The following is a 23,004-nucleotide window of genomic DNA, read 5'->3' as shown; positions in this document are numbered from 1 at the left end:
ACAGGGTAGTGTCTCCAGTGCTGAAAAGTCTTTTGTTATTGAGAAAGATATACCACTGAGCAGGGGGAGATTGCACTGGTTCTGCTTTACTTGCAGCAATACCATTCTTTTCCATTCCTGGGAATTTTCACGGGTCAACCCAGGTGCCTTATGGTGATTCCCAAGTTTCAGATCCCCTGGCACTTAGGCAGTTAAAACAACTAAGTCCAAAATAAGAGAGTACCCTACTATCTAAAGGGTCTCAGCTGGAGGAAGGGGCAGGGTCCCCATACAACTTGCTCTCCACTCACCCAAATGCAAGGAGCAGCTTTGGTACAAATGTTTCTTTCTCCACAGTTAAAAAAAAACAACTGTAGCAGTATTTGCCCAGACATTCATTTGCTCTCTTTGATAAGAAAAATAAATGATTTCTGTCTTTATTACTAGAGAAACCTGCTGTGGAATGTGTTTTGCCTCTACTCTATATAAGGGTAGTGTAGAAATTGCTGAAAACAGGATGCCCTCAGCAACGTTTTAGGTGGCAGAAAGCATATAAGGCAACGTGCACAGAAACCAGGAAGCCCTCTTGAACTTTGACTCCAGAACATAAAAGAGCCATCTAGTCTACCATTCTCTTTCTAGCCATACCTAGCCAAAGCAGGGTATGAACTAACACCCGCACCATGTCTGCCCCTAGCATTCAGAAGTATACTGTGTCCAGTCATGGAGGCTCCATTTGGCTTGTCATAGCTGATAATAATGGAGCCAAGAGCAAAATTATTTTAACACAACCTTGAGCTCCCCCTCTGTTTAATTAATTATACCTCAAGTGAATTAAAATAAATGTCTTTCCAAAGAAGGGAGGAAGAGAAAAGCATCAATTACTGCTTTTTTTTCCTGCCTGGAACATTTCTCCCATACATTTTATGATTGCACAATTAGGAGCATTTTTTAAAGATCACATCTTTTGCAAGGGCAGTGGGCGGTGGTGCAGGGGGGAATGCACACTTAAGTCTAATCTCCCTGATAAAAATATACAATGCTGGATCACCACAAATGAACAGAACGTAATTAACTAATTCAAAGCAGCAGAAGGGGTTAAAAAGATAATTTAAAGGCACAATTATGGAGATAAGCAGGAATTCACTGGCCAGACTTACTGTCAAATAAATAGCAACAGCAAATAATAAAATCTTGCCCTTAGATCAGCCATTGCCCGTTTTTAAAGGGAATATAGTGCAATTTAAGTGCAGCGTAGACCTCCTCCCTCCCCTTTCCATTCAACTTGCAGCTGAATGCACAAAAGGAATCCTTCAGACATGGGAAAAGGCTTGTGAGGGGAACCAGTCGCTGATGTATCATTGAGCCTCTTATGTGTATCCTGGGGAACTTATGGGTATCTCAAAAGAAAGTCCTGTCCCCCCCACAGTTTCAGGTTGGGGAAAATGGCACGGGGGTGGAGGCACTGAAGCCCATTCTCCATGTGTACTGCAATCCTGATCTTAATCAGGCCCTCACGTGCACAAGAATTGAGGACAACCCAGAAATGCGCATGTGATTGTGTCATGCATAGAGTGTCTACCTAGGCCCAATCTATGTACTTCATAATGTGTGGCTAGTCACAACTCCCCAGTGCTGTAAAGCAGACTGCCAGAAAATCCTGTTGCTATACCAGTAGTATGCTCCTTGCCTCCAGCAGAGCAACTGAGGGACAAGATGATACTCCTTGGGGAGTGCCATGGGCCTGAAAACAGGAGAAACTAATTACAGATTAGGCTTATCTGTTTTTGGAACTCAGTTTAATAAAATGTCAACAACTTGGCTCTACTCTTTTTCCCAAACAGTTTGTTTCTTCTCATTCTTGGACACGCTCCAAATATGATAGAGACAGAATTCTGACACCTGATTACTGTACATGACACTGAAGTCAACAAATACTGGAATGAATCACGGACAGTCCAAAAGTTTAATGATACATGCGAAACAATAACCAGAATTGTGTTGCATGGATGAAATCTTGTTTAATTTGCCTGTTAGCTATAATGCTCCTTTTTCCTGAGAGCTCATGAGAGGTTTCAAACTTCATTGAGGCTGAAATATTATGGGGCAACTTGGAGAAGGGAAATGACAAGCTGGGCAGGGGAAAAGGTCAGTGTCCCTGCTCCCACAGCTTACCTCCTTCAGATGCTGTTTTAGAAAACAGGATCAAGAGGCCCTTAAGGCTAAACTTTGAGTTATGATTTATACAGCGTAGGGGCTGGCTTCCTTTAATCTGACTGACTTCAATAGTCAGACGTCAAAAGCAGGGGAACTCATTTTCCAAGAGTTTAAGACCACAATCTGGATTCAGACTCTTTCAGACAGGCTCCAATTTTTCTTCCTGTACCATTATTCGAATCTGAAATGGTACCAGGAGCATTATTTACACCACTATGGGGGTGGACATATATGTATTTATTTAAAATATTTCTATGCCACCTTTTTCCTCAGGATCCCCAGGGCATGGATCATAAAACATTAAAACAATTGAACAATTAAAAACATTTAAAATCATAACATAATTCAATAAAAACACATAACAAACAATACCAGAGGATAGAGGGAGACAGATGAATCTGCTAGAGGAAGAGAGATGAATCTCCCTGAGGAAAGAGTTTCAAAGTTTTGGAGCCACAAGCTATAAAGCCATTCCTCAGGTAGCCACACAAACAGCCTCAGACGGCAATGGCAATGGAACCCAGGCCTCTGATGATGACTGGATTGAGCAGTCTGGTTCATATGGGAAAAGGCAGTTGTTAAGGTGTTGGTCCCAGGCAATAGGGTTTAAAACTCAATAACAGCACTTTGAATTGAGTCCAGAAACAAACTGGAAGTCAGACAAGATTTCTAAAAGCCTGGAGTGATATGGTCCCAACATCCCACTCCAGTCAACACTCTGATTGCAGCATTCTGTAACAACTGCAATTTTCATTCAGTCTTCAAGGGCAATGCCATGTAGACCACATTGCAGTAATCTAATCCAGATGTAATCAGGGCATGCACCACAGTGGCAAGACTTTTCTGCCCAGGAAAGGCTGCAGCTGGCTTACCAGCCACAGCTGGTAAAAAGCACCCCTAGCCACCTGTTTATCCAACAGGAGGACTTGGTCCAGAAGCACTTCCAAGCTATGAACCTGCTCCAGAACAGGGATATCCCATTTCCTGGCTCAGACCTTCCCCCCATCAGTAGCACGTCTGTTTTATCAGGATTAAATTTCAGATTGTAAGCTCTCTTCCATTCTAAAACTGCTTCCAGGCACTTGTTCAGTTTCCATAGCCTCCCTGGTATCTAACGGTAGCAGAAAATAGAACTGAGTGTTATCTGCATATTGGTGGCAGCTCAGCCCAAAACTCCAGATGACCATTCCCAGTGGCTTTACCTACATGTTGAGAAACATCTTGGGATATATGATCCCAGATCTACCCCAGGATATTTTTGTCTGTGGGGAAAACGCCTAGGAATCCCTAAAGTTGCATAGCCGCTATGTGGTCAAAACACCTTACTCAAGCATAGTACATTTGAGATTGAACAGTAGTTATTCAATTCTCCTTGCTCTAGAGTAGGTTTTTTTACATGTGACAGTAGGGTAGGTGTTGGCACCGCTACCACCTACACCCATGGTGGTGAACCTTTGGCACTCCAGATGTTATGTACTACCATTCCCATCAACCCCTGCCAGCATGGTCAATTGGTCATGCTGGCAGGGGCTGATGAGAATTGGCCAACCCTGTTAAAAGCAGCTGTGTTAAGAAGCACTAAAGCGCGATCTTTTACCACAGAGGTAAGCTGGAGTTGCTGGCAATGGGGGGCTTGCTTCTGGCTTCTCGCTCCCTAGGGTCATGATTCATCCATTGGAAGAGTTGCAGGGTTGCTTCAAAGCAAAGACATCGACTACAACCAAGCTTACTCCTGAGTTACGCACGCCTCAGAGCCAACCGTTTTTTAAAACAAAAACCTCAGTATTCAGGTTAAATTACCGTGTTTGTTGGCACTTTGCAATAAATAAGTGGGTTTGGGGCTGCAATTTGGGCACTCGGTCTTGAAACGGTTCGCCATCGCTGGCCTATTCCATGTGGTTAGTCTCTCAACTGTAGCCACAAAATGGAACTAACTGCCCCCTTTCCCCCTCTTTCTCATAGCATTACAAAACAGGTTATTCTTCCAAGTAGCTGAATTTTCAGGACATCCTAGGTGCTCTTGTAAAAGAAAGACTTCAACTGATGTCACTGGCTGGTGGCACAGATTAGCAAAATGAATCATGGCCAATGCAGAAAAATAAGATGAGTACTATTGCTACAAATGATTTAAAAAAAAACCCTGCTCATAGCCACTCTTACTTAAATAAAGAGCACTCATGCTGTTGCAGGAAATAGGGCAGCTATTCACATTAATTTGAAGAAACCCTTTCACATTTATGATCACAGTTGTGGGTTGGAAGGAAAGAGCAGCTCGATACTGATCCTCACTTGGTCAGATCAAGACCCCACCAAGCTTAAATCTATTCCCAACAGTCTTTAAAAAATCAGGGAATCATTGTCTCTAAGCTTGGAATTGCAGTTTACATATCATACTGGTGGCTCTGGACAGACCTATCCTCCATGAATCTGTCCAATTCGCTTTTCATGGCATCTAAACTCATGGCCAGCACGATCTCGTTTAACAACAAATTCAATAATTACATAGTACAAAAATACATTTACTTTTGCCTTTTCTGAAGCTGTTGTCAATCCATTTAATTAAGTGGTCTTGAGTCCTAGATGTAGGGGATCACAGACCCCACAACTTGCTTAAAGCTCCAGTGGGAAATCTGAGGGTAGTGGTTTCAGTTGGGGAGCAGCGCCATTTTCTTCAGTTTCACCCACATCTTCATTCCCCTTCCCCCATTCGCTATTCCTGGCTTAATTTACCCCTTTCATCTCCTCATCACAACAGCTGTGGTTTGTCATATCAACCCATCTGCATAGGGTTCCCTTGCTCCCTCATACTTCTCCTCACTGCTCACCTGCTTTGATTTCCCTCCCCCTTCTGCACATCTGCTCATCTCCCAAACCCAACGAGCACATCTAGTGAAGGAGCCATAGTAAGAAAATGACAAGGGTAGGCACTTTGAGCTGGTACAGCAAAGGCAGAAAGAAGACACAAGGGGCTACATACAACTAGATTCCTCTCCCCACATAGTGCTGCAGTGACAAGAAACCACATTAGATTCATTTTTAAATACACGTCAGCACCCGCTATCCTCTTACAATCTGACTAAAAAAGATGCTCAGGAGATAGGTGAGGCATAAAAATCTTAAATAAATAAAAGTTTGTTAATGACAGATTTACCACAAAGTGCTAAATTGCTTTCATTGCAATTCCTACCGTGCAAAAAAAGACCATCTCCAAGCTTCTTTCCTCTGGTTATCTTGTGCATCCACCCCCCTTGTCTGATATCAGTTACACTGCATCATGTAACCTAGATTGCAACTTCAAAGATTTCACCGGCAGCCTGCCCAAGAAATACTTTGACTTCACAGTGACAAGCACCCAGGATACTTCTGAAATCCAAGCGTGTGTATGTGAATATATTTAAACACTGCAGTTTAAATGCATGTCAAAAGTGCATGTTCCAGGACATAGGTTTTAAAAATGGTAATTGTTTATTAGCACCTGAAAGAATTAGAAAGAAACAATTCATGCTTCTACTTTGAACTCCAGGGTCATCAAAGCATATATGGGGTTCTCTACACAAAGGTCAGCTGCTGTGGATTCATGTACAGGCTGTCGTGATCTTAGCTTTCACTGGGCAAGTGAGACAGAACAGAGTAGTCCCCTAGACTCCACCCCAGCAGTGGACTACCTAGTATGCATTCCTTGCTGTTGATCCCTTATGCCATAGGTGTCAAACTCACACCTCTCCAGATGTTATGCCAGCATCATGCTGGCAGGGGATGATGGGAACTGCAGTCCATAACATCTGGAGGGCCGCAAGTTTGACAACTATGACATATGCTAACACAAAGTTCAGCTAGTAGGAAAGGATCATCATCTGCATTTCAGCTAAAAGTTGTCTCCCAAAGTTAATAACTTATGGTTTTATAAATCAGTTCACATACCATATCTTATTGATGTCCTTACAACAGATCTGTAAAGAACGTATTACCCAAATCACTAGAATACACGCAGCCCCTATAGCTGGCAAAAGCATCCTTGTGCTAAACAAGGAGAAAACAAGTATATTTGTGTAATATTAAATACTGCAATTTTAACCCTGTGTACACTGGGGTTGGGATACAGACCAGCACTCTAGAAATGAAGGGGGATAAGTTTCTTAAACAAGAAAAGAAATGTGTTGAATTAACAGAGATAGGACCAGGTTAAATCAAGAAATTCATTAAGGAACCAACAGAGGTGCTACAGAAAGGAAACATGTGAAGGTGCTACATGTGAAGTACAAACCCTTCCCCCCCCTAACAAACTGCCTGCTAGTGAGGGAGGAAATAAAAGGGAAGAATCAGAGACGTACAAGCATGCTTCCTGAAGATGGTGGAGCAGCTCCAGAGAGGAAAGTTGACCAGACTGGAGCAGTGCAGTTGAATGGGGTGGAAAAGTAGAGAAGACAACCACACAGCTGGAGTAACAGGCTCGGATTCAAAACCAAATATAAATTGGATGGACTGAGGAGTAATTTTTTATACATTTTTGCTAAGATTGAGGAGGGGGAAAAGTGCTGGCATTGGAATGAGGGAGTGATAAAAACTCTACTTGTCCAGAGATGGGCTAATTTGAAAAGGATTGTTGTGTGTATTGTGAAGGGGAGTTTTCTTATTTTGCATTAAAGGTAAAAGCATCAAAGAGAAGTGTTCCTTATGTTGTTATGTTCTTATGATAACTTTTTACATAATGGAGTAGGGAGAGAGATCTTCCCATTCAGTCTTTCAGATAAGGAGGAAACAACTGGGGTTGGCCCACTGCTCATTGTCTCAATTATTTGGGTCATTCATTAAATCCAAATCAACAAGGAGGAGATCTGTATGAAGGAACTGTCTTTATCTGTTGAACTATCGCCTGGGAGCCAAAGGGGATAATTCAGTAATTTTCTTGTTTAACAATGCTTAAACAATGGTAATCAGCAGTGAATGGTAATCAGCAGCTAACACTGATTGGTGTGGTGGTTGCTGGGCAGAAAAAAATCTTTAGAACAGCTGGGGTTGATAGAGATAGGGAGGTGAAGGGAGGGTATGTTCATCTGGGCTTCTGTTTTGCTCCCTCTGTTTCGTCCTTCTTAAGGCGTGGTTTCATTCTGTCACTGGTTTCCTTTGGCATTTTAAAAATTGTTTTAATTGTTAACTTTTGCCTGAGCAAGAGGTTTGATTAATCTCCCTGAATAAACTTGGGAACCAGAGGCAAAGGCTGACAGTGCTGCCTATCTGGAACTTGAAGTGAACCAATCAGCATTCCTTACTGCTCTTGGCCGCTCAATTGCTCCATTGTCCTATCTGGCAACCATGTTATCAGGCAAGCCAATTGGCCATGCTGACAGAGGCTGATGGGAATTGTAGTTCCTGAACATCTGGAGAGCCGCAGGTTCCCTACCCCTGGACTCTGGGGCTATGAGAGATGAGGAGATGGGCTGTATGAGCCGCGAAATCAATCAAGAGAGTAGATCCCTCTACTGAAGCCAATAACCCCAAATATTGAAATCACGAATTTTCATTGTTGTTGCTTTGGGAAAGGACCTGATAGTTTCAAATACGGAAATGCAATGTTTGCTTTTTAGTATGTTAGCTCAATTTTGTTTTTGAGGAGCTTTTGTACCCTTGCTGCTTTTGGCTCATCATGCTGCCCTCTAGCTTGTTTTCCATTTGCAACTGCTATTTGCTTTTACTGTTCTGTGCATTGTTTGTCCCATAAGATGGGACATTTCCACACATGATATAGCTATTATAGGCACAGAAGCTATGCCTGGAAAAAGAAGAAGAATGTGATTTATTCCTTGCTTTTTCTCAACTGTAAGAAGTCTCCAAGCGGCTTTCAAACTCCTTCCCTTCCTTTCTCCACAATTGACACTTTGAGAGGTAAATGGAGCCGAGAGAGTTCTGAAAGAACTGTGACTAGCCCAAGGTCATCCAGCAGGTTTCTTATGTTGGAGTGGAGAAACAAACCTGGTTCACCAGGTTACAGTCTACCACTCTTAACCACTGCACCACACTGGAGAGAACAAACCTATACAGCACTCATCTGTGGTCTAGAGGATAGTCTACAGTGTTTCTATTCCAATGCAGAAGCAGCTTCCTATCACTGCCAAAGGAAGAAAAGAAGGACAATATGACTCCTTGTGTCAGTGTCAACAGCTGGGCAACAGAACGCAAGGTCAAGCTTCACAGCAGAAGCATTTCTCTTAGGGTGGTTACAGTTATACACAGTGGTCAGATTCAAGTCATTTGGGGATGAATCAAACCAACACACTGATTGGCTCATTTCTGATTATCACAGTGCAACAAGGTAGGTTCAACATGAAATTTGTGTCATCCCTAGTTCAATGAGAATTTTCAGCTCATCCAGGTAAGCTCCGTAGAAGCAGTTTTTCAGCTCACTAAAAGAACTTTCTTGTTACAGTAGTAAATTATTTTTAATTTATATCTTTAGATGCTCGCTTTTCAAGTATTGCAATGTACATCTATTTTACAAACCTCTCAGCAGCAAGAATAGGAATCGGAGACATCAACAAACTCTTACCAGTGCCATCCCAAGCAGGGCAATGCCCTTCTAAGTCCACTGCAGTCAATGGAGTTAAAATAGTGTAACTCTGCTCACAATGTCAGTATTAGGAGGCCAGCTCTATATAGTTACATCATTGTATAGTTCCTTTGCCCACCATCCATTGATATCTAAAATAATACTTGGGTCATGATAAACATAAGCAAGTTCTTGCTTGGGTAGTTTATTTAGAAAACTGCGAAGAAATCCTCAAATATTTGTTTTAATTATCAGAAGAGAAAGGCTGTTTACCCTTGCCATAAAACTGATAAGGGGACTCAATGATAGGCCATTCCTCAGTTCAACTTTCACCATCTCAAGGTTGCCTTGGACTTATAGCTAAACACAGTTCTAGAATCCCCTGGAGATCTAGCCAAATATAACATTGAATACCCCAATCACGCCTAAAGATGTCAAGTTCCCCAATACTTAACCGGTTTGTTTTAAAGACTGAAAAGATATTTAATGATAAATTCTTTGAATATTATAACTTTTAGTATCATCATCCTCATCATCAGGCCCTGGATAACATACACTGCCAAAATTCACCGATGTAAACAGGGGCATGCTTGTTACACCTCATTCCTGAGATCCTTTTCTGAGCCCCCTGCAAATTTAGTATTGATGAAGATTCTACTGTGTCATTTGTGTGCTGTATGCTCTCCCTCCACAATAGACTTTCTTCTGCTGATTTCAAAGCCAAGATAGTGTTTATGCTTTGAGTTCAAGATACATTAGGAAAACATAACTGTCTGATAATGGACTCTCACAGATAAAGATATATCTCACGTACACTGTGTGAAATAGCAGGGTGTGTTCTGTACCGTGCCTTTGCGTTTGTGTGCAGCCATTTATGCACACGTGCACTGGCAACACAAGGCTGCCATGATGCTCAAAAATGGAACTTCCCTATGATTGCCAGTAGCCTAGAGAAAAAATGTCCCATCTCTTTAAGAAAGGCTTCTTCAGATGCTATTAACCAGGTGGTGTTACTTGCCTCCATGCCAGAAAATAACACAGGGTTGATGAGCCATAGGTACATGACAGGAAAAAAGTAAATATTTATTTACTCAATGAGTAATTAAATTGTGGAATCAAGATAGTTATGAAAAGCATAAATGGCTTCAAACTTGGGCTAGACAGATTTATGGAAGATAGGTCCACCAAGAGCCATGCTGAGTAAAGGGAACCTCCATATTCAGAGGCAGTAAATCTTTGGAACCAAGTGCTTGGAGGCTGCATCAGAAGAAGACCTTAGCCTCTATGTGTGGTTTGTTGGTCCTTCAGGGCAACTGACTGGTCACTGTGCAAAACAGGTTGCTGGAATCAATTGGCTATTGATCTGATGATCCAGCAGTGCTCTTCTTATGTACATAAAAGCTTCAGATGCCCAGTTACTGGCAACCCTAAGAGTCTCTGAGATGCGCTGCAGCCACGCAAATGACAAGAACACACAAAGTTTTAGCAAAGGGCAGTGATAACCCAGGGGCAGTTTTTAAAAGTACACTCTCTCCCTGGTAAATGAAAAAAGTTGAAGAATTGAAGAATATAGCATCAGTCTCCCATCTTTTTCAAGACAGAGAAAGCTCCTGTATATAAACATACATACAGAGAGAGAATTCATACTGTGAATGAACTCTATGGAAACTAAATACAGTACTTTCTTTGTCCAGGATGAACTGTAATTAACTACCTACAGCTCACCAGCACACCCCCCTCCAGAAAATAGATGTACTTACTGTAATTTGAGTGAACAAGTATAAATTCTACAGGTAAGCAAGTTCAAAACATAATTTCCTTGTCAGGAAAATGTCACCTTTTTTGACCTCATGCAATTCCTTAAAGAAAAGCACCCCAGCCAGTTCAAACCAATGTTTATGATGGGCATTAACTTCATAACAAGAATGAAACAGTCCTGTAGCCATAACTGAAGAGAGCTTCTTCCTCTTTCTGCATTCTACATTTCTTGTCCGTCTCATTCATCCATATAGCCAACTTATATGGATTGAGGATACTGTGTGGGGGTAACTCTATGCCCATGCTTCTTTTAGAATTGTTTCTTTCCTCCTACCATGCACCATTGCCTCATGAATAAGGCGGCCAACCTCCAGGTGGGGCTTGAAGATCTCTCAGAATCACAACTGATCTTCAAACTCCATGGATAATTTATTATTTATTTATCTACAACATTTATTCCACCTCTCTTGAAGAAAATGGTTGCTTTGGAAGGTGGACTTCATGGCATTGTACCCTACTAAGCTCCTTCATTTTCCTAAACCTCGCTCTCCCAGAACCCACCCACAAATCCCCAGATATTTCCAGACCTGCCCACAGACCTGCAACTGGCAACCCTACTCGTGAATCTGGTCAGCTTGGGGCCCACAAGAACTCTCTTTTCTTAACTGCCAGCAGGCTCTCCTCTGGATGCGATTGCTCCCTTTTACCCAACCTTCTATGCTGAGGAAACAATAGGAAGACAAAGAGAGAAGCCTTCGCTCCAGACAGGTAAGTGCATGTGGTGCTCAATTTAGGTCATGACTGAGATGTGCCTGGAGCAGGGCTTCATCTCCCCTTCGCACAATTTTGCCATCTTGAGATGATCCTGAGAAGGACTCTATTTGAACAGTTGGGAAGATCCGTGAGTGTGCAGGAAGGTAGATGGGTCTATCACAGCAAATTTTTAGTCTATCACAGCAAACAGAACAAAACAAGTGGCACTTTAATGACGGGTTTATTGTAGCTTTGGGCTTTTCTGCACAAGTCAGTTACTACAAATCCTGCTGGCAAATGCTACATTTTTTCCAAGAACGTCCACATGTTTTTACCTCCTGTTTGGTTCTGGAAATGTTTCCAGTTAACCTTTTCTCTGTTGTTTTCATGAACCCTTTCACTGCGGTGTTTTGCCCAATTTGTTTCTGAGCAAGCTTCCCTTAGGCACACAATCATAATGATTTGATTTTTATATCTCTTTAGCCCTTATCCATGACTCCATACAGTTCCAACCTCCATTTTCTCCTTGCCCCCCTCCTCCATTTTCAGGATGAATCAGACCAGCTTTGTCAATTTCACATAGAGCTGCCAAAGTTAATAGGCAGAGAAGCAAAAAGACTGGGTAGATTTCATCAACTTTGTCAATTTCACACAGAGCGTTCCCTCATCCTGGTGGCAGCCCATGCTTCCTTTCCCATTTTCTCTTTCCCTTAGTCTATTTCCCTCCTCTATTTTCAACCCACCCCCCCCGATATTTTTAAAATTTTCTGAAGTTAGATTATGGTGCAAATGGATGAGTGTGTGCTAAGCTAATGTTTCTTCCCCTTCTCCATTTTCAGGGTGGATCAGACCGGCTTTGACAATTTCACATAGAAATCCAAAAGTTAGCATTTAGGCAGAAATACAAAATAGCTGGGTGGATTGGATCAACAGTCCAATTTCACAAGAACATTCCCTTCACCTCACAGCAGCCCATGCTGCTCCCTTTCAGCTATTTTCTCTTTCCCTTGGTCAGTCATCGTCCCCTTTCCCTCCTTTCCTCCCTCCATTTCCCCCTTAACATTTTGAAGTGAAACTATTGAAAGAGTGCTGGTGCAAATAGATGAATGAGTATTACTGTTGCTGAAGTAAAAGGCTAATATTGTGACCCTAACCTTTTCTTTTCTGGAGGACTGTGTCTCTGAGGGGGGTTTTTTTGGGGGGGCACACTAATACAACTAATGATGGATTGCATCTCGGTTTGTGGTGCAAGATGGTGAATCACACCATTCTGAGTGTAAACTTTTCCAAATTCAAAGGGGCTGAAGGGGATGCACTGAACGTACTCACGGTTGGGGGGTTTTCTAACGTCCAATAAAAATGGTGTTCAGTTGGAAGTGCAAATCAGAGAATCTCAGAGAAGAACGGAGGCAGTTTTTCGGCAGTAGAACCATGGTCACAGTGACCAGTCTGGGCAGACTGAGCTAGATCATGTGCTAAAAATTAGGGTAATCATTCTCCACATCATGACTGACATGATGCGCCTTCTCGAACAAATTGCCTCCAATGCAGATAAGGTGAAACTGACAAAACTGGACAGAAATATTTGGAAGGTAGGGATGCAAACAAAATTTGTGGAAAACAATAGATGAGTAGCACCTAGAAATATGGGGTACATGCAACATGCAGAAAAGGCCATAGGGTTGAGCTCACTTTGTTAGATAAATGAGGTGACGCTTAATACACTAGATTATGCACATGAAAGAGGTCCTGACCTGGGTGGCCCAGGCTAGCCTGATTTTGTCAGATTAAACAACATTGCAACTAGAGCTGAACTGATAGGGGAAAATGCATTTTTATCACCCTTTAATCAACACAGTATCTTTACCTTTGGATTACTGAGCCAAGTTAAGGGATAATAAATATGCGCTCTGAGAGTTTCCTTACCAATAGAGGCTGGTCTCATGAAATTTGTAAACAGAGGCCCCCCAAACTGGCTGAAGTTTACCTTTTGTCTTCCCCAGCGATGTAAAGACAGTCTGTGGCCCAGGAGAGTGCATCACATCAGCCTGGGAATTCACACACAGGTTAGGAAATGTTGACGCTTGACCAGCGCTGTTCGTGTTTGCAGAGGGTGTACAGAGCAGCTGACTTGGAGGTCTAAGCTTTCATGTGTCCTTCTCCTAGAAATGTTGAGGTCATCTCTCCTAGAAGCAGGAAGCAAAAAGCAAGATGTTGTAATTATGCATTGGCTGGAAGCCTACAATAAAACTTGACATAAATGGAAACTTGTTTGGCATGCTAAAGCACCAGTTCTGGGGGCAATTCACATGACTGCGGGGTCAGTTTTTCCCCATGTCAAGCTGATGCATAGAGTATAAATTATTTAAATGGTTTAATCATTGTAAATCCCCCTTTTGCTTCCAAATATGAGTTTCCAAAAGTACATATCGAGGTAATTATAAAACTTTACTTCTACTTTTCTTCCAAGGAGCATAGAGCATTAAGGCACCTGGTGGGCCACTGCGAGTAGCAGAGTGCTGGACTAGATGGACTCTGGTCTGATCCCGCAGGCTAGTTCTTATGTTCTTATGTTCTTATAGAGTGGCAAGTATAGGTTCTCTCTCCTCCATTTTTACCCCAATAACCTGGTAAGGTAGGACAAGCTAAGACAGGGGTCTGCAACCTGCAGCTCTCCAGATGTTCATGGACTACAAATCCCATCAGCCCCTGCCAGCATGGCCAATTGGCCAGGGGCTATTGAATCCATGAACATCTGGAAAGAAACAATGGGATTACAGACCCTAACTAAGAAAGTAATTGGCCAAAAGTCAAGCAGTGATCTTTGTGTCTGAATGGGAATTTAAATCTGGGTCTAAACTAGGGTTGCCAACTCCAAGTAGGGCCTGGAGATCTCTCAGAAATTATACAACTGGTTTCCAGACTATAGAGATCAGTTCCCCTAGAGAAAACATCTGCTTTGGAAGGTGGACTGTGCGGCATTATACCACTGAAGTCCTGCCCTCTCCTGCCTTCCCCAGGCTTCGCCCCCAATTCCCCAGGAATTTTCCAACCCAGAGCTGGCAGCCCTAATACCAAGCTACTATACAGAAGCCCAACAGCATCCCAGCCATTTTTTCTAGTCAGTTGGCAACCTTAAAATGCACCGAAATTCATTCATTCATTCATTCATTCATTCATTCATTCATTCATTCATTCATTCATTCATTCATTTTCATTCATTCATTCATTCATTCATTCATTCATTCATTTATGTAATTAAATGTATATCCCGCCCTTCCCAATTGAAGACAGGCTCAGGACAGCTTATATACAAAGTTAAAATACAAAAATACTAATAATACAATAAAAAATAGCACTAAAATAATCTAATACTTAAAATCTCCAGCTGGTGAACATTTAATTCACAAAAGAGTTGTATCATCCTCCACCCGACATGGTTCAATTACCAGGTTCTCAAGAGGCTAAAAGAGGCAGGGAAAGCGTACACTTTAAGAAGTGCTTGTTGGAAATTGGGAGACTTGAATATGACTATTATACTCTAGTCCAAATTTCCTTCCCTTCAGCAGAACAGGTAATCACTTTTCTTAGTAATGGCCTTATCAGAAGCAACAAGAATCCAGTAAAATTCCATGGCCGAACTTTTAGCTCAGGAGTTTCTTGCACAACCTACAAAAGGTCATAGAGAAAAATGAGGTAGTACGATGAAGAGCCTATTCATAATTCAAACCATGTAGGGGGCTGATTTCAAAACCAGAGAGCATTTATAGTAAATTATACACAACTTGGGCCTCCAGCACAAAGCTCATCTGATGTTTAAAAAGCTAGTAATATGTAGTTTGAAGTGAAAATTGCACGTTACGTAAAATTGCACGTCCATAAAGGGGTGGTTTTTGCTTTTACACAATGCATCTGCTGAGCAGTCCAAAAAGAAGACTGGTATGGGAAGATAATAGAAGTCCTGTTCACATGTTTCAGTGAATACAGATGGCTTTATCTGCATACATCTGTTTGCACGAAAGAACCAACAAGCATTCACTTTGCTATGAAACTGGAGACCAGTACTTGTGTTTATTTATCACACGTTCAGCTGTACATGTGTTGAATAATTCAATGTACATACAAAGAACAATCAAGTCTATACTATACAAAGAAGCCCTGTTCACATGTTACAATTAATGTATGTACAATCTATGCACAGTAATTTTCTTTATATGTTGAGTAATTCTCATGTTGCACTCACAGCATGTACAGGGGAACGAGTGAGTGAAACCCCACATTTATTCAGGTATTAGTCTCTAGTTTCATCTGTAAATTGAACACACATGTACTTGCAGGTTAAACATGCATTCACTGTAGCATGTGAACAAAGAGTGTATGTGGGAAGATTCACTGTAACTTGGGAACAGGGCTAGTGTTTACAATTATTATCATGAATGCATCACAGACACATTTCCACCCATGGAAATTCTCACCTATGACCAGTGGTAAGAGCACAAAGTCCATAAGCTAGTAATAGTGTAATTATTCTTGATGTATTGATTCATACAAGGAGCGTATCTAGGAACAATACTTCTAAAGCATTGCCAGTGATAATAATCTTCCTGCTGTTCAAAGTTTTTCAACCTTAAAACCTAGGATAGGATGTAGTTTTGTTTCCCTCCTAGGTACTGACCTGTAGTTGACTGGCTAAACAATGGTGGCAATCTATACCAGAGAGATACTTCCACAGCCTATTTTTTGTTTTACTAGAATCCTCATGGCTTTTACATTGCACTGATATCACATCAACATTTCATGTCATTTTTGCCTCCCACTGTTTCTACTGTTGGGAAGAAAGCAAGGGCTGGTGAGAAAGTTCCCACCTGAACCGGGAAAACGGCATCCCTGACTGCAGCCTGAATGTGCAAAATAGCCCCAGGTTTCAGCCCCATTCCCAATTAGTCTTAGAGGAGACTGAATTACCATTTGGTGAAAGGCTGACCTTTCGCTCACTCCATTCGATGAAGGGACTGCCTGCACGTTCTCAAACCTTGTAAATTATGGAATGTTCTTATGTTGAAAATGTGTTAAACTTTGTGCAAGGCAAAAGGTCAGCCAGACACTGTTCTCAAAGACAGTGCTCATTAGCCAACAGTTTCACAAGCATTGCTTCCCAGTTGAATAGCTGTTAATAGTTGGGTTCTAGTCTGCAGCCAGATTTTTTGGGGGGCCGGGGGAGGCAAATGAATACAGCAGTGTCAGCCTGTCAGTATTTATTTACTTTATTTACAGACCAATTTTCTTTTTGAAACTCAAGGTAGATCATATGGTATAAAAAGCAATGTAATCAAATAGCATGAGAGATCTCACAAGCAATGCAATAGGACTAGGATTAAAAATCAGAAAAGTGCAAAAAATTATCAGGCAAGCTACGTCAAGCCATGCAGAAAACTGAATTACAAAAAATGAAAAAAAAATGCTGTAAGAGCATGACAATATGTAACATATAGACAATATATAGCATACAGTGGCATACTCTATAGTACTGCTCTCTATTACCTTTATAAAAATACCCCACACACACACACACAACTGTTTTACATAGGCCCCTTCCGCACACGCAAAATAATGCATTTTCAAACCACTTTCACAACTGTTTGCAAGTGCATTTTGCCATTCCGCACAGCTTCAAAGAGCACTGAAAGCAGTTTGAAAGTGCATTATTCTGCATGTGCGGAATGAGCCATAGTTTGCAGAACTGCAGAAATGTGAGAGCCTTTTCTCTGTAAATTTTCTGGGAAACAAAGCTCTGTCAATCAGAGCTTTCAGACAAGGAATGCCTACCATGCCGTTTGTTGCTAAAGCTCTGCTTGACCTTCTAATTTTGTTTTTGGGTAAACAAACTGAGGTAATGATTTTTCTGTATCTAGTTCTGGAGGACAAATTGGTTTGCTTCTGTAAAAACTTTTAGTCTCTGCTCCAATTCTGTGCTTGAATTTAGCAACTGTTGGATTCTAAATATGAACCTGTTCATTTTCTCACAAGATTAAGTTATTAAACTGATGCCAAGTACTCCCAAAGTGCAAATCATAGTTATAAAAACTTTTTTTAATGGTTTACAAATTGAACATAATTAAATAATTAGCTCAAGGCTTCTAATGGTGCAACCCAACAAATGGGAAAGATCCACAACTGCCCATACACATATATTTTCTCTTGTAGTTCCTGTTTTGTGGAATAGACTTTCTGAGGGAAACAGGAAATCTCCCTCACTTTTGTCATTCTGCAATTATGCAAAACAGAATGGTTCAAGAGGGTACTTTAATAAAGGTAACAGGGTTATATGATAATGGAATGGTTTAGGAAGGAGATTTTATTCTTTAAAAAAATGACTGTGGATTTAATCACTGTATGTTGTGTAATGTTTGTCCAGTATATGCATTATCCTGCTCTTACTGCATTGCTTTCTACCATACTAATATCATTTTCTGCTTTGTGGTTATATCATGTCTAATTCTCTGTTTCAAATTGCTGTAATCCTAATCTTTTTGTGTTGCTTATTAGATGTCTCATAATCTGTTTGACTGATTGTTTTACACTGTGTAATCTGTTTTGAGTAAGTGATAAAGGTGGACTATAAATAAATGAAATTAATAAATGAAATCCATAGGGCTAGGCTATGAGTAGGATTCTTTTCTAAATGAACATGCATAGAGTCAGGCAATACTGACATGACCTCTGTGCTGCCCACATGTAAGGGATCCTTTCCCAGCAACATTCTCAAAGCAAATACCACAACCCTGTGACTAGGATTCCTGTAGCATATATTAGCAAAAACAACCTTATGCTCACTACCTGTGGGCCTAAATTCCTTATTCGTCTCCTGTCCAGTTAAAAATAATTTCCCCTGCAATAAAAGTTCTGCGGAATTATCATGGAACCCTGTCCTGTTCTCTCTTTTTCTTTGCTTAGTTCTGCTAATTTTACCCTGTCATGCCTTAATCTCTTTCTTTTTCTCTGTTTTACTCCAAAAGGATTTTACTCCCTCTGCCCCACAGGTTTTTGAAATCAAGACTCTTCAGCTCTGCTAACTAATAAATCATGATCTAGTCAGCTACATAGAGAATTCACACTTGGAAGACAATTTTTAAAACCTTAACTCCTTCCTTTTCCCTTCGCATAGAGGATTTACACATGAAAGGTGACAGATTTCTCACCACCACTAGTCCTGATTGGAGGAAATGGCAAAAGTTTGATGAGGCACCGCCCCTTTTTGCCCCACTGTGACTATAGATCTATTTAGGTTTGCAGTTTGCGGATATTGCTAGCGGTGTGGTATACTGGTTAACAGTATCAGATTAGGATCTGGGAGACCCCAGTTTGTATCCCCATTCTTCTATGGTTTGAGTGACTTTTGGGGCCTATGGTTGCCAAGCTGATTGAGCCTGGAAATCAGTGGGAAAGCTGAGGATGGGAACATGATTCAGGGTGGCATTATAAACATGATATCAATTTAAGATAAAAGCCAAAAATGATGGTTGTAGGTCTACCATAGAGTTTCTGGCATTTCCTGAAGTTATCACAATCACTTCAACCACCACCACCCCCATCAGGACTTGGCAGACCTTATTTGGGTTAGTCTAGGCCAGGGGTAGGGAACCTGCGGCTCTCCAGATGTTCAGGAACTACAATTCCCATCAGCCCCTACCAGCATGGCCAATTGGCCATGCTGACAGAGGCTGATGGGAATTGTAGTTCCAGAACATCTGGAGAGCCGCAGGTTCCCTACCCCTGGTCTAGGCTCTTGGGCTTGCAGTCCATACCTGACAACTGGCAGAAAAATTGAGGTGGTACAGCATTGTGTGATAATTTTTTAATGCTATCTCATGTACTTACTGGAATTTGTTACTGGAAGTGACAAGGTAGCTTTTGGAAATCACTGGAAACTCTATGAGAGAACTCACTTCAAGTGACTGGAGACACACCAAGATCCCTACCCTGCTTAAGCACCCCCTAAATCCTATCTGACTCAAACCTCTGTTTTCAAGTGGCTCTTCTCCCCTCTGCTCCTTTTACTTTCTCTGATGGGAACCGGGGTGAAGCCCCATTGGCAGCAGTAAAAGGAAAACTACAGAAGAAGAAGCAGAAGCAGAAGAAGAAGAGGAGTAGTAGTAGTTTGGATTTATATCCCCCCTTTCTCTCCTGTAGGAGACTCAAAGGGGCTTACAATCTCCTTGCCCTTCCCCCTTCACAACAAGCACCCTGTGAGGTAGGTGGGGCTGAGAGAGCTCCGAGAAGCTGTGACTAGCCCAAGGTCACCCAGCTGGCGTGTGTGGGAGTGTACAGGCTAATCTGAATTCCCCAGATAAGCCTCCACAGCTCAGGCGGCAGAGCTGGGAATCAAACCCGGTTCCTCCGGATTAGAATGCACCTGCTCTAAACCACTTTGCCACTGCTGCTCTACACATGCCTAGGTTCAGATTATAGGCCCATGCATGCCAAATCTGGGTCTCTTCCAAATAGGGCTGCCAACCACCTGATGGGCCTGGAGATCTCCCAGAATTACAATTGATGTCTAGAGTACAGAAATAATTTCCCCTGGAGAAAATGTTTCCTTTGGAAAGAGGACCCAGTGGCAGAGCTACAAGGGGCGAGGGCGCATGCGTTGCACCGGGCATGTGCCTACGGGGTGCAAAAATCTACCCTGGTCCCCTTCCCCCTCACCTTGCCTGGCCCCGCCTCTCCAGCCTGACCCATTTTCAGAAAGCTGAAAGCTGTTTTCTGCTGGCTGGAAAAGGTATGGGGGGGCCGCAGGGAAAGGGAGGAGGAGGGGTTGTGGGGCCAGGAGTGGGGCCACAGGGTGTGTGTGGAAAACACGGAGTGCACCCCGGACACACTCCTGCCCAGCTACGGCCCTGAGAGGACCCTATGGCATTATATCCCATTGAAGTCCCCCTCTTCTCCAAACCCTGACCTCCCACAGGATCTGCCCAGGATCCAAAAATTTCATAATTTGGAGTTGGCAACCCTACATCTGAACTTTCAAATCAATTGTTTTATTTGGATCTTTCAGTGGAAAGCACAGTGGGCTGTAATGGTATATTTTATTTTAATGTTATTAAAACAACTGTCCTGTAATGGAGCACATAAAGGAACCACTTTTTAAAAGTGCTTGAAGAAGTGAGCTGTATGCTACAATAAACTTTTGTTATTATGTCAAGCTATCTTATATTGAATCAGACCATTGGTGTATCAAAGCCCGCACTGTCTTATCTGACTGGCAGCAACTCACCTGGGTCTTGGAGATTTTTCATATTACCTACCCCCAGATCATTTCAAACACTGCACCATAGTCCTCCCAGCATTTACATAAAGTCTTTAAGGTGCCACAAGTCTCCTTTTTACTGTAACAGCCAAACTTACCTCCCTTTCTGAAATCTACCAAATAATACAGCTGTACAAGTTGAATCCAGAGACTGCTTATTTTGACTCTCATCTCAGCTATATGGTAACCTTAGGCCAGCTACTCTCTCTATACCTCAGTCCTGCCTGCATCAGCAGGGTAGGGACAGATTGCAATATTGGCCGACTTCAAGATTTCTATTGTGAGGTGTGTGTGGTGGTGGGGAGATGGCTAAACACTGAAACTGTTTAAAATGCAAAGTACTCCAACTAGGTAGCTGTGCTTAGCCTGTTGCTGCAAAACTGAGCAGGACAGGAGTCTTGTCACAACTTATTAAAGACTAACAACATTTTATTATTCCAACGAAGCTTTGATGGGCTACCACAGCCCACTTCTTCAGATGTCATTAATAGCAACAACAATTAAATGCTAAGATCAAAGCTGTGAAGCAGAATGAGCTCAAGAAAAGCCAAGGAAGACTATGGGGTAGAAAGTACCGCCGAGATGCTTATGACAACCCTGTGTTTCAAAGGCAAGAGACATTCGAAGGTGTTTTGCTGCCTCTGTGTTACGGCTGTGGGCTTCCTTTGGGATCACTCGTCCAAATGCTAACCAGAACCAATGCTGCTTAGCTTCTGACAGTTGATGAGATTCGGCTAACCTGGGCCATGGAAGGGAATGCTTTACAAATGCTAAAAATGAACTTTTATTTTCAGAGTTTTTAATATATATATAATTCTGTTATACTCTATTTTGAAATAATAGCTGTCTGCTTCATTTATCCATCAATACGTTTTACACGTTATTCACTCCGATGCCGTGTTACATATTATTCACTCCAAGGCAGAATCCCTTCCTTAGGATCCTAGAGAAATATTATTTTTTCAAGGCAAAGGAAAATGTCTTCAATTCAACTGGAGCAATGATTCCCAAATGCTGTTATTAAGGACTCTTTCAGTCATTAAATTTCACCTTTGCCTTGGGATTCATCCCTCAGTTCCAGCTCTTAATCTACAACTTCAAAAATGTTTTAGGACTCTTCTGCTTTGGTGGAAGTCTCTTAATACTCGCTTCACAACTGTTGTACACAGCCCAATTCATTGAAATCGTTCATAAAAAAGTATAAGGGCAATCCTATTACAGTTTGATCCGGCAACCCAATCTTGGTGCTGGATTATTGTCCTCAACACTATCTGCCAGGAATAAAGCTGCAGGGGGTTAAGTGGGAATCCGTTTTTGCAACAGATTTGCCTGTATGCTTGGTGCCTGTTCCTCACCAACGAGATAAGAGTTTGCTCCCTACAAAATAATTATAGAATGGGTTGTTCTATTAACTTGCAGCAACAACGTTTGAGATTTCATAAACATTTTGCATCCACAACAGTCTTCCCTACAAAATCTCAAGGCAAAACTAGGTTTCTGTATATTTCAAGTGGACAGCTAACTATCTGACTTTTCTACCTTTAAGGACATTACACTCTTGAAGGACTGCAATCTTATGCAGTTTTAGACTGCAGTAACTGCAATAGGACTGCAACGTGAGTGATCTGGAGACCGCTTACTTGGATTGTGAGACAGTATTGTCACTGGTTAGGAGGAGACACATAAAGTGCCCCCCAGTGGATCAATTCTAAGATATTGTCTTGAATGCTAAAGGATTTCGGTCCTTCATCAAAACATCACTTTTTTTGTGTTTTGTCAAATATCTCATTATATGAAGTACACAAATACAGAAAGTACCTGCTAATGGAAGAACTTCTAGGAAGCCAGGTTCTTAAGGTCTTTCAGGAAGCTGGAGAATGCTGTCTGCCACACTGTAGCCTTGGTTGCGTCCACTTGCCTTGCTCCTGTTGTTTTTCTTTTTCATGAACTAGTCTGAAGGTCACAAAAATATTTTCAAGGAGTGGCTTATTGCAGGAAGTAAATTATTACACTGCTGTTGGCTCAGTGGGGTTGGAAATAGTGGAAGAGGAGGAGGAGGAGGAGAACTGCTTTCAGGCTAGCTCAACACCAGGGAGGGGAAAGCAAAAACTATTTCAACAAAGTGCTCTATTTTCTGGAAGCAAGTCACATGCTGGGGCTGAGCGGAGGTAATTAAGACATGTGGCCTTTTAAATGCCAGCAGCAATGACAATCGGCAACTGCAAGTGCAAATTCATGCTGCTTTTTCAATCAGCATCTTTAAGCAGGACAGCCATGTTTATGGAGTGCCAGATACTACCTAAACCCTGTCTTGGGGATTCCCATAATCAATTATGCATTACAAGTTGACCTTTTCTTTAAAAAAAATTAATTTAGTGTGGTGCAGCAAATTCTTGTCACATCCAGCACTTGATCATCTGCGATTTCTGTTCCTTCCTTATGAAAT

General features: G+C 41.8%; 1 protein-coding gene across 1 annotated transcript in view; it reads right to left on the bottom strand.

The window, feature by feature from the left end:
* SGK2 (serum/glucocorticoid regulated kinase 2) overlaps positions 1–22,611 on the bottom strand; it is a 43,835-nt gene extending 21,224 nt beyond the window's left edge. The window contains 2 exon segments of the mRNA XM_048498515.1: positions 13,239–13,437; positions 22,377–22,611. Of these exon segments, the coding sequence (XP_048354472.1) occupies positions 13,239–13,290 (52 nt within the window). The 5' untranslated portion in view covers positions 13,291–13,437; positions 22,377–22,611.
* Positions 22,612–23,004: the final 393 nt, after the last annotated feature.

This window comes from Sphaerodactylus townsendi, linkage group LG05, assembly GCF_021028975.2.
Source record: "Sphaerodactylus townsendi isolate TG3544 linkage group LG05, MPM_Stown_v2.3, whole genome shotgun sequence".
In the NCBI taxonomy this organism is placed as follows: domain Eukaryota; kingdom Metazoa; phylum Chordata; class Lepidosauria; order Squamata; family Sphaerodactylidae; genus Sphaerodactylus; species Sphaerodactylus townsendi.
Note: the sequence above shows the minus strand (reverse complement) of the source record. Positions and strands in the feature narration are given on the sequence as shown.